The sequence below is a fragment of the Alosa pseudoharengus genome, unplaced genomic scaffold, assembly GCF_046254945.1.
Source record: "Alosa pseudoharengus isolate Yale_2024_CS ecotype anadromous, Long Island Sound unplaced genomic scaffold, YU_APseudo_1.1 YU_APseudo_1.1_scf_7, whole genome shotgun sequence".
Taxonomy (NCBI): domain Eukaryota; kingdom Metazoa; phylum Chordata; class Actinopteri; order Clupeiformes; family Clupeidae; genus Alosa; species Alosa pseudoharengus.
This window is the reverse complement of record NW_027468859.1, coordinates 19,095,456-19,107,955: the sequence shown is the minus strand read 5'-3', so window position 1 is coordinate 19,107,955 and position 12,500 is coordinate 19,095,456. Positions and strand designations below refer to the sequence as shown.

General features: G+C 45.4%; 1 protein-coding gene across 1 annotated transcript in view; it reads right to left on the bottom strand.

Annotated features, from left to right (window-relative positions):
* tbc1d32 (TBC1 domain family, member 32) overlaps positions 1–12,500 on the bottom strand; it is a 68,102-nt gene that overhangs the window by 24,169 nt on the left and 31,433 nt on the right. Inside the window, exons 24-27 of the mRNA XM_076272830.1 lie at positions 4,774–4,896; positions 3,152–3,260; positions 2,105–2,198; positions 806–931 (exon numbers count right to left, since the gene is read on the bottom strand). Of these exons, the coding sequence (XP_076128945.1) occupies positions 806–931; positions 2,105–2,198; positions 3,152–3,260; positions 4,774–4,896 (452 nt within the window). The remainder of the gene's footprint in view (positions 1–805; positions 932–2,104; positions 2,199–3,151; positions 3,261–4,773; positions 4,897–12,500) is intronic.

Genomic DNA, 12,500 nt, shown 5'->3' with positions numbered 1-12,500 from the left:
GAGTTCAGACAGAGAGCAGAAAGCACATTAGCCATGAATCTGACACACACTTAATGGACTCGGAAATGTCAAAGTGGCTGCGCAGAAAAGGGTGTTGTTCTTGTACGCCATCCAAGTTTGCAGCTACAGTAGGGATAAGCATATGTTTTTGTCTCATTGCCCAAGTCTCTCTTTCATTAATTTAACTATTGACAGTAATATGTAAATAGAGAAGGGAGCAGAGCTACACGTAACACCTATTTAGTCCTACCACACATGCAGGAGGGCCTATTTAATCCTACCACACATGCAGGTGGGCCTATTTAGTCCTACCTCCACTGAAGCAAGGCAAGACCACTTATATGGTGCGTTTCATACACAAGCTTAATTCAATGTGCTTTAAATAAACAAAAGCTAAGGATACTGAATAACAGTACAAACAAGTATAAAAGGGCAATAGTTTGAAAATAGCTTAAAAGTACATACAATAGACATAAAAATCCAGTGTGCATTTGATTAACAGGACGTGCATTTGAAGTTTTGCAGAAAGCATCTGAGAACAGTTTGCTATTATCTAGACAGCTGGGGCATTTTTGATTTTGGTTGCAAAGCTGAAACCGCATAGCAGCTGCTTCACCATGTTTAGTTCTGACAGCAGGTTTCACCCAAGGAAATGTCCCACACTCTAAATCAGTTTAGTCTATTAGACTAAAGCAACAAATCTGACATAAATCAAAACAAACACTCCAAAAAAAAAAAAAAAAAAAAAAACTAAACAATGTTCCATATGTTATTTTCCACAGCAGAGAGACAGACAAAGTCCTACCATTTCCAGTGATGACACTGGCCTTGGTGGTCATCACTTTGCAGTAGAGCCTCCTACAGCTGTCCATCCAGCTGTCGTCCAGCTGTGCATCCTCCGAGGAGGCTAAGAAAGCACTCAGCTCAGACTCTGCACATACAGACAGATATGCACTTACACCTCCCGCAACTATTTGTGTTTTTATTGAGATCTAAGTTGTCAAACGCCATGCATACACAGTGAGACTAGATTACCAACATAGATTAAAAGTGTTAAAAAAAAGACTAGCATATGTGGGTTTCCTGATGTACACAGACAAAGCCAATGGATAAGTAAATACTGTTGATTGAATCAATCTGCCTTGTCGGTGCAGTTTTGTATCATATCAGGCATTAAAACACTCATAAAAAAGAACACTTTAAGTCAGATTCTGTAAATTCAGGACAATTTGTAAATGTAATCATTTTAAATTCTAGTCCAAGGGTTACTTTAGGCTGAAAGGTCAAGGCAGTTCTCGTCTCTCAACATTCAGTTTTGGATTCCAGTATGAAATTCAGTGGAATAGATGAATAGTCTCTGTATGGATTTGGTTTCCATTTTCAGCCTAACACCATCTCAACTGAGATTATCAATTGGTCTGGGGGTCCTTCATTCATTTCTGCCCCAATTCCATTTCCAGGGGGCGTAACCAACAGTGAAAAGTGGTACATCAAACTCTTGCCATATCTTTTCGGAAGTACAGCAAACACATGTTTCTTGTAGATGAAGATGTTTAATGCAGTTGTTTTCTCAATGCCAAAGAAAATAAAATTTAGACTCTAAATATCTTTACACTTTAAATACGTTTGTCGTTTAACAATGATGCTGTCAGTGCAGCCATTGGCAGTGTTCAACACACTGCTAACTGTAGTTCTCTGTCTGTCATCATATTAAACACGGCTAGAATGGGAGCGAAGCCAAACGAATCTGCTGAACAAAGCTATTACGCCAGTTCTGCAAACTGTTAATTAGAACAACCTTGGTCAAACAACATTGAATCAATCATAGGATGTTAATGACAGGTGTGTTCAAGCCTCTACAGATGCTTCAAAACATCGGTCTGTTTTAACAAGTTTCATTCATACGTTTCAGATACAAGCATGATTTTTCACTTTTTTACATTTGGGGGCTCCTCTGACTGTGTTCACAAGTCAATTCAGTCCCTTCATCGTTCAGTCTGCTATAACTCAGTGCTCTTATTGCGGAACTAACTAAGTCGACAAGGTTAAATATTTCTGCGGTTGATTGTTGTATAATTTAGAAGAATTTAAGTTCCTTCCTTACCCTGCCTGCCCCTGGGGGTCTTTGGCCCATCGAGGATGTACTGCCTGGGCACCGGATAGGAGCAAAACATGGGCCAGGGGTACGGATCACTCCCCTGCAACAAGAACACCACTGAGTCAGCTGGACAAACATCCAAATGTCAACACATTCCATACAGAGATAAGACATTTTATGGACTCCCCCCACCCACAAACACGCACGCACGCACGCATATACACACACGCAAAGATATGATGCTGGAGTTGACTGCTATATATATATTGATTGAGTTGACCGATGTATTTTGTGCATGTACTGAGCGGTGCAAACTTCAAAAAAGGTGTAATAGCAGTGAACTAACAGTGGGATATGAACGAAGGAAACAGATTTGTTTATTCTGATGACAAAACTGTTCATGATCATTTGAACAACCACAGCTGTGGCATGATGCCAAAAATCAGAGCTAGGTTTCAGTAGGTAGGGTGGTACATACAGTGGGACCAGTAGGTAGGTGGCTAGGTGGGTAGGTATTCTGTCTGTCTGTGTGTAATCCGAGTGCCTGCCTGCCTGTCTGTCTGTCTGCCTGTCTGTCTGCCTGTCTGTCTGTCTGCCTGTCTGTCTGTCTGCCTGTCTGTCTGCCTGTCTGTCTGCCTGTCTGTCTGCCTGTCTGCCTGTCTGTCTGCCTTGATGAAGATGCATTGGAACAGAGGCTGTGAAGGGGGGGACTTGAGCTGCCAGCTGTCGACAGCATGAGGTTGTGAATGGAGGGTGAATGGAGGCCTCTTCTCTTCAGGGAGGGTCGGCGTTTCTGCCAGAGACACAAGGTCTAATCAGACACCATGTTAAGCGGCAGGAGAGCGTGTCGCTGCTGATCAGCTACCAGTGGGGTGTGTCACAGAGCTGCCTTGGCACTCCAGGGGACGCACAAATGTACACGATACACACGGACACACACACACACTCACAGAAACCTGTGTTGATGTTTCACTGGAGGGAGTGACCAGTAAATACAACACACACACACACACACACACACACACACACACACACACACACACACACACACACCTTCATAAGGGCCCGGGGTGGTAATCTGCGCTCTGAGGGTCCACCAGTCACACTCATGCGCACTAGGACGTGGTTGCGCTCCACAGACAGCCCGTCAATGATGAACTCCCTGAGGGGACAAACAGCACACAGCTCCAGGCCTCAGACAGAGCCCAGAGCCCAGATACACACACACACATGGTACAGCACTGCAGTACTAACACTTAAACATGTAAGGTGGCTAAACACAGGGAACTGTATCCCTTTAACCACTGCTGTCCATATTTAGAAATGATCTTAAAGACACTTGATTGTGTTACACATTCCAAAACTATGCACAAATGGAAAAAGTTGACAACGATTATGTGTGTGTGTGCATTGTATGCATCCATATACACCCACACACACTTCTATTTCTTTGTTTTCACTGCCCGGCTCTTCGGTGGCTAAGACACTCTATTCTGGCCTGAATCCATGCCCCCACCAGCAGGCTATTTAGCTGTACTAGCTTTACTGTGCTTAATTGCACATGAGGATTCATTTCTTGTCACGGCAGACACCACCGTACCTGATAATCACTGTGTAACATTTGGAGAGGCAATGCTTTTAACTTGGCATTCTCTCTCTCTCTCTCTCTCTCCTCTCTCTCTCTCTCTCTTTCTCTCTCACACACACACACAGTCACACACACACACACACACACACACACACACACACACACACACACACACACACACACACAAACACTATAATAATTAGCCGTGTGTAGCATTTGGAGAGGCAAGGCTTTTAACTTGGCATTCTCTAGAACCTTTCTTGCCCTCTATCTCCCTCTACCTGATAGCATCTCACTGAGAGCTGCCAAGGAGGCACTCTGAGTGAAGACATGCAAATGAGAGAGAGGGTGAGAAGGGATGAGGAAGGTGGATGGAGAGGGGAGAACAGAGAAAGAAAGAGCAGACAGAGAGAGAAAAACAGAGAAACAAAACAGACAGGCAGAGAGAGAGAGAGGCAGAGAGAGTGAGAAGGAAAGAGGAAGAGGATGGAGAGGAGAGAACAGAGAGAGGAAGAGCAGACAGAGAGAGAAAACAGAGAAACGCAGACAGGCAGAGAGAGAGAGAGGCAGAGAGAGAGTGAGGGGGGGGGTTGGAGAAACAGAGTGGGAGAATAAGAAAGAGAGAGAGAGAGAGGGAGAGAAAGAGAAAGAGAGAGAGAAAGAGAGAGAGAGAGAGGAGAGAGAGAATGGGGGGAAACAGAGTGGGAGAATAAGAAAGAGAGAGAGAGAGAGAGAGGGGAGAGAGTGAGAAGGAAAGAGGAAGAGGACGCAGAGGGGAGAACAGAGAGAGGAAGAGCAGACAGAAAGATAAAACAGAAGAACAATGTTAGAGACAGAACAGAACAGAAAGACAGGCAGACAGTCCCTGGCAGACGGTCCAACAGATAGTCAGTCAGAGAGGGAGAGGCAGAGAGAGAGAGAGGGAGATGGAGATAGAGAGAGGGGGTGGGAGAGGGAGAGAGAGAGAGAGAGAGAAAGACAGAGAGATAGTAGGAGTTAGAGAGAGGGAGTGGGAGAGGGAGAGGGAGAGAGAGATAGAGAGAGAGAGGGATAGAGAGATAGAGGGAGAGAGATAGAGCTGACTCACCCGTCCCCGGTAGCAGGGTCCGTCACGCTGTCCCTCTGGCCCTGCAGCAGCATGTCACTCAGCCGGTACTGAGCCTCCAGCAGCAGCAGAGTGTCCAGGCTACAGCACATCACGCTCAGCAGCCTGGAACAACACACACACACACTGTCAGGACCACTTGGCTCAAAGTAGAGCTGACATAGGGGAGACCACACTGAACTTAATGTTTAAATATGATGTTGGTTTATTAACGAATGATTTGTCCGAAGTCAGTAAGTGGTAAGCAAACCAAAAGTGTCGTGCATATCAGTATGATGTAAGTGTAAAGCAAAAAGGTGAACGGGCCAGGAGCGACGACCCCAGCCAGCCTCTCGTCGTCAGGCCGGGGTAGCAGAAAGAGAGAGCGAGCCGACTGGAAGGCGGTGATTTTAAAGACCCGCTCATCGGCCCACCAATTAGCGCGGCGCGGCCCACAGCAACAGCTCCACCTAAAGGTGACAGAACAGCAGCAGTAGGAAATGCAGGCTGGATTACCCACACAGGGCCAAGTCAGGGAGAGACACACCCAGCACGGCATAGCCGGGCATGACACACACACACACACACACACACACACAAATACACACATACATACACACATACACACTAACACACACACAAACACACAAACACACAAACAAACACACACAGAAAAACAAACAATAATCTTAGACAAGAGCATCCAGTGCCAAAAAGCTTCCAAAATTGCTTCATGAACATAGCTTGACAGGCTGTACTCTGAGAAAAAAAAGAAGAAATAGCAACTAAGACCATCATTTGAGGCATTCATGGACCATGACATTTCTAACACCAAAGCAGAAGGAAATGAACAAATGCCCTGAATCATACTGTGAAATTTAATCAGTCATTTTTGACTGGACACATGGTTGGCTTTATAAATTACTTTTCCATTTCCTCATCAGCCTCATACTGTTTGTTGATGCTCACAAAACAGCCTCTGCAGTCAGAGTCACAAACAAACAACACAACCATCTGGTGCAACTTTGACATTTAATTATCTTTCTGCAGACACAGCGGACTTCTTAGATTTGCTAGATTATGTTTCAAGAACTTCCAATACATGAATAGCAAATTATTAAAAATGATAAGACATGATTTTCATTATTTAAAATTCTGAACACTGATGGCAACTGTTAATTCAATATTAAGTTATTTTCCACTTTTCTTCTGTTTAGCTGTTTCAGTACACAAATATACTTACTGATCTTCCTTGAAGTACACCTTTTAACCAAAAGAACTACAATACCAGTTTGTAACAAATTCAAAGGGCCATCCTTGAGCACTCAGCTAGCAGATTCCTATAAATTAACTTCCTGCAGCAGACACTCGGAAGTCATCAAAAAGTGCTGACTATGACATGCCAATACCTCTATACTGCCAACCGCAACCTCTTAGATGATAAACACAAGTGAAGGATGGGCAAGCATTTCAGGAGGACAACACAAACACAGACAGGAGATCCAATAGCAATCCACGTCATTTAGCAGATTCAGACATCTCCGGTGGAGTAGCACGTCTAGGAGGACACAGCACAAGAACATCATGCTGGTGCTTCCTGTAGTCGTGGAGGCACACAGGAGATCTCAGGGTGGAGCTGCGCACTACAGACCGATACATTCTGACATGACACAGGAGCTCTGGAGATGACAATGTGCTCAGATCTGAGCGGTGCTGGAGAACATCACCCCTGCAGAGAGAGCCCCACCGTGGAGCTGCGCAATGAGGACCACTCCAGCTCAATTGAAAACACATCATGACAGGACACAAGGGCGGCCAGAAGGCAGAAGGGCGTTCAGAGGAGCTGAGGCGAGCTGCTCAAATTGCACCGGAACAAGTGACTTTGCAGACCTTACTCTTTAAGGGCCTATTATAAGATCATATTTTAGCACTGTGTGACAGCTATGATGCGTTTCTCTAGTGAATGAGCGAATGAGAGTAAAAGAGAGAGAGAGACAGAGAGAGAGAGAAAGAGAGAAAAAAAAAAGAGAGAGAGAGAGAGAGAGAGAGAAGAGAAGAGAGATGTTCGCGGTGCACGAGAGGATGCTCTTTGCCGGGCCTGTGCACAAACGATGCATTGCTAATCCACTTTAACTGTGGCCCGCAGTCCCATCCTGTGACCGAGGCAATTTGCAAAACGACAGTCACGGAGACGGCGGCGGTGCCTTCACTGACACAAGAGGAGGCCACTGGCCCACACTGCACACCCAGACACTGGGCTGATGCTGATGCTGACGCTACACACAGCCAGTAAATGCACGGGCAGCCCCTTACAAGCAGAGAGGCGATGAAATGCAGTCCAACAGCCAAAGATGAATGGATTAGGTAAAGAGCTGCACTGATTAAATGTAATGATACGCCACAAGTGTTGTCCACTGGTATGATACGTGTGTATGTGTGTGCGTGTGTGTGTGTCTGCCTATGAATGGAGTGTAGCTCAGTGCTTGCTAAATGAATCTCCTTTTGTTGATGATGTATGTGACTGATCACGATTGTACATGCAAAGCAGCCACCGAAGCATTTCAGAATTTGAGAATGTAGGAGTCAATTGAAGAAAACATTTCTACCACCATTATACTGTCAATGCATTAGGAATTGCACGGCATTATGAAGGTGGCACAGCATAGAGGGTACTCATGACAACACCAGCCTAGCATGTCCGCAAACAATTCCGACAGAGCTGGCAGGCGTAGAATTCTCCATGCATGACAAGCCCAGATAGGCTGCACAGCATACAGGTTTCCTCAGACTATTTGAAGAAAGAGAGGCATTTGGTGTGTGTTTGTGTGCAACGTGCGTGTGCATGGATATGTGTGTGTGTGTGTGTGTGTGAGAGAGAAAGAGAGTGTGTTTGTGAGTCATTGTGGAGTAGGCTGTTAGGTGATGACCATAAATTATACATGAGTGTTTTTTCTTCCTGTGCAGGAAGCGCTTCTTTTCCACAACAAAACTTTCTAATGGATCCATTTAGCATACTGTGGTGGTGTGAGTCTCCCCTCAGAGTCCCAGAGGGACACAACGTGGACTCTTTCATCTGCCTACTGCCTCTACCACACTAAACACACACACAAACACACACACACACACACACACTCACACTTCAAACATGCATTCACCACAAGTAACCATGTCTGTTAACTCCTTCCCACATGCACACACCTACAGTACTACACACACACACATGCCGTACACACACCAACAACTACAAACACGCCTGGCTCCCGGCTAACGCATGCCATTCCATCTGTCCCAGACCACACCTGACTTCACTTTTTTTTTTCACATTTCTTTTCTGATATCTCACCTGTGTGTGTGTGTGTGTGTGTGTGTGTGTGTGTGTGTGTGTGTGTGTGTTTGTGTCTGTGTCTAATGGAGTTTAGCTCTGTTTCTACAGAAGTGCTACAGAAGTGACTGGAAGCACAAACTCTGCCCATCTGTTACAACTAGCAGGCTGAGCTAAATACTAGGGAATATCTGAGAGAACATACTGTTGTACACTAGCACTACCCTGCAGCACATAACACACCATAACCCACTGACAACCCTGGATAGGCCTACAGTACATTTGTATTCAATTTCTCATCCCCCCATTCAAAAAATATCATCATAAAGAGAAGAGGGAGAGCTGCATTGTAATGAAACCTATATGTATACTGTAATACAGCAATGCTTATGTGACCACAAAAACAGTATATCAAACGAAAAAAGAGAAAGAACTCTTCATAAATTCACAAAATAAAGTCTTCCGAGGATTAGGTTTGAAACTTGATTAAGTTTGCACATGTTTGTTTATGTGGGGAGCATGAATGTCTCTGCGTGTATGTGTGTGTATGTATGTATGTTTACGTGACTGTGTGTGTGTGTGTGTGTGTGTGTATGTATGTATGTTTATGTGACTGTGTGTGTGTGTGTGTGTGTGTGTGTGTTTATGTGACTGTGTGTGTGTGTGTGTGTGTATGTGACTGTGTGTGTGACTGTGTGTGTGTGTGTGTGTGTGTGTGTGTGTGTGTTTATGTGACTGTGTGTGTGTGTGTGTATGTATGTATGTTTATGTGACTGTGTGTGTGTGTGTGTGTGTGTGTGTGTGTGTGTGTGCGCGCGCGCGTCTCCACCTCAAATGATGGATCACCGTTGCCGTTGTTGCTGACGCTCCCAGGATTTGACGGGCACCTGCCGTCAGCGAAAAGACACGCGTGAGCGATGAAGGGCTCTCGACTCTCGACCTTTACAAAGCCGACTCCTCCTTCCCCCATCAGCCTCACCACCCGCTCCCCCGCCCCCATCATCCTCACCCCCCGCCCCCCCGCCCCCATCATCCTCACCCCCCGCCCCCCCGCCCCCATCATCCTCACCCCCCGCCCCCCCGCCTCCATAGTCCCCTCTCTTATCATCCATGGCTGAGCGCTCATTGCACTTCATTGTTATGCGGCAGTATCAGGAGAGGAAGCATGATGAGAAGGGGGGGGGGGGGGGATAACAAGGAACAGGTGCAGAGAGAAATACAGAGGAATGCTTAAATATCAGTCCACTTAGGATGTCTTTCTGTGCCTCTCTCTATGTCATTCTGTCTGCCTGTCTGTCTGTCTGGGTTTCATCACAGAATGGATAGATGTGTAAATCAGGGACTCATCTGCTAGGCTGTGTTAGAGGCACAGAGAGACCGGCAGAGAGAGCGAGAGAGAGAGCGAGAGAGAGAGAGAGTGAGAGAGAAAGATGTGAATGAGAGTGAGGATTAATCACTGTGCTATTGATTTGTGTAATGTGTAAGAGAAAGAGGATGAACAGGGCATTCTTAAGCACTGGTTCCACAACCAAAGAGTACAATACATACGAAGAGGAGATGAGTGTTAGAGGAATGAGAGGGAGAAAACAAAATAAGGAAGAGCGTGAATGAGAGAGAGAGAGAGAGAGAGAGAGAGAGAGAGAGAGAGAGAGAGAGAGAGAGAGAGAGAGAGAGAGAGAGAGAGAGAGAGAGAGAGAGAGAGATAGGGACATAAGTTGGAAGCTAGCTCCTCATGGTTCTGATGGAGTCAAGGCAAGTCATCTGGAAGTTGGTTCCAAAGCTGAACTTAATAGCAGCTAAATGCCAGTTCACCATGTTTAGTTCTGCCTGCGGGTTTGACCAACAAATATTTCTCCTGTGACCTGAGAGGTGTAGAGGGGGTGTACTGCTGAAATATGTCTGATAGGTAATTAGATCCCGTTCCATATAGTGATTTATAAACAAGCAGTAGTGTTTTTTACGGAGTACTGGCGTAATGTGCTCAGTTCTTTTAGCTTTCATTAGAACCCTAGCTGCTGCATTACCTGAAACTGGATGGTCTTTTTAGAAGGGCCTGTGAAACACCCATTGCAGTAATCAACCCTGCTAGAGATAAATGCATGAATGAGTTTTTCTACATCATGTTTTGACATAAGACCTCTAAGCATAGATGTGTATGATTTGAGCCTTGTTAATAGCACTTTGCACTTTGATGCAGCAAAGTTGTCACCAAAGGCTATGGTATATGCTATTCAGTAGTAAATGCAAATACTCAAAACTGCACCGATTGATGTCATTTTGGTCCCAAACAAAATATATACACTCATTATCATCCAATGACCCTATGAAGACGTTAGACTGAACTTGCCAAATTAGAGTCACTGAATGATGACTGTTTGCACCAAAACATGTTTTTGAATATTGTGGCTATTCCACCCCCTCTCTTTTGCTCTGGTGGTAATCATTAAACTAAAATATGGGGGAGTTCATTTGATGAGGGCAGTAACACTGTTTGCTTGACCTAACCATGTTTTTAAGAAAATAAAATCAAGGTTGTGTGTGCAGATATTGTAAGTTCATTAATTTGAAATGACTTTGAACGAGAACGAAATCTGATATTCAGAAGTGATATTTAGTGTTTTAATGTAATACTGTACTGCTGGGGACTGCTATGGTTGTTGTGGTACAAACAAGAATTTTGACTGCTAGATGCACTTGCTTCCTTTTATTTGTAGTTAACAGAGGAGCAGAGAACACCATAGAAATACTAGGGCCCAGCTTGTCCCAGCAGCTCAAACCTACTGTCAGCACCGTCTCTACTGCAGTGGCCCAGAACAAGGAGGAGGGAATTCTGTCCAATCACAGGGGTAGTCATAGCGCTTGGTGGTAAGTCAGTTCTGCTCTGTGCATTTTTTAAAACACACACACACACACACACACACACACGTACACACACGTACACACACACGCACACGCACACGCACACACACACACACGCACACGCACACGCACACGCACACTGTGCTGTAAAACCTCTCAAGTGTGTGTGTCACATAAGGACAAGGCGTCATCAAATAATATGCAAGAGGAGAGTGTGTGTGTGTGAGTGTGTGTGTGTGTGTGTGTGTGTTTGTGTGTGTGTGTGTGTGTGTGTGTGAGAGAGTTAAGGGAAACTGCACACAGGATGACATGTACAGCAGTAGACAGAAAGAGGACAAGCCTAAGATCTGCGCCTTCCTAACAGATAGCTACACCACTCACTGTCTTACAGCAACATTATGCATCTCAGCACATCAGGCAAGATGTACTCAAACCACTACTGAACACATGACAGAGGCCTTCCTGCTTAGCTCTACAGGGGGGTGACAATAAGATGTCTTTACTAAGAGTGTGTGTGTGAGTGTGCGTGTGTGTGCGCGTGTACATTCAACAAAACCAAGGACGCAGAAGTGACCAGGATGACAGAAGGCTGTAAAAAGCCAGAGCCCAAGAGAGCTATAACAGTCCTTTTGTTGTAAAGCCCAATGGAACCATCATGATCCAGTTAAGGAGCTCAAGCGTACCTTACAACCTCTGCAAATCACACAGAGGTTTTTACTGGACCCCTTTCCATCCTATCACCGCATTACTTTATAAACAGCAACCCCAACACACACACACACACACACACACACACATACACGCACGCACAAACACACACACAAACACACACACACACACACACACACATACACACACACACACAAACACACACAGGTACGCACAAACACACACACACAGGCGTGCGCACACACACACACACACACACACACACACACACACACACAGGCGTGCGCACACACACACACACACGCACACACACACACACACACACACACACACACACACCCTTGCTTTTCCAGGCCCTCTTCCCTCCCCTTTGACTCCACCACCTCCCTCATTGTAGAGGTATAAACTGACCACCAGGCTGATGAACCTACAAAAGAGACAGACTGCCCGGCCTTGTCTGTTTACACAGCGGTTAGCACGTGGGGCTGCCACATGACACCTGCAGTAATAAAGCGGGAGGATGCTGACGCAGTCTTCATTAATAATGATTAGCTCAGAGGCGAGCTAGCGGTGACCGCAGTGCCTAAAGCAGGCCGTATGGAGGTACAGGAGAGGTGCTGGGAGTGGATTGCAATCCCATCCCTTTAAATACAATTACTCAGGGTCTTATCTGGGGTCTGGAGAGATTTCTCTCCAGGCTCCTTATTTTAGTATCCACTTCAGGCCTTTTATTTATTTATTTATTTATTTATTTATTTTACGGGGAGAGGAATTATTGCATCAAGCAGGTCGATTTTCAAGGGGGAGAGAGAGAAAGGAAAGAGGGAGGGAAAGGAGAAGGGAAGGAGGGAGGAAGGAAGGAAGGAGAGAGAGAGAGACA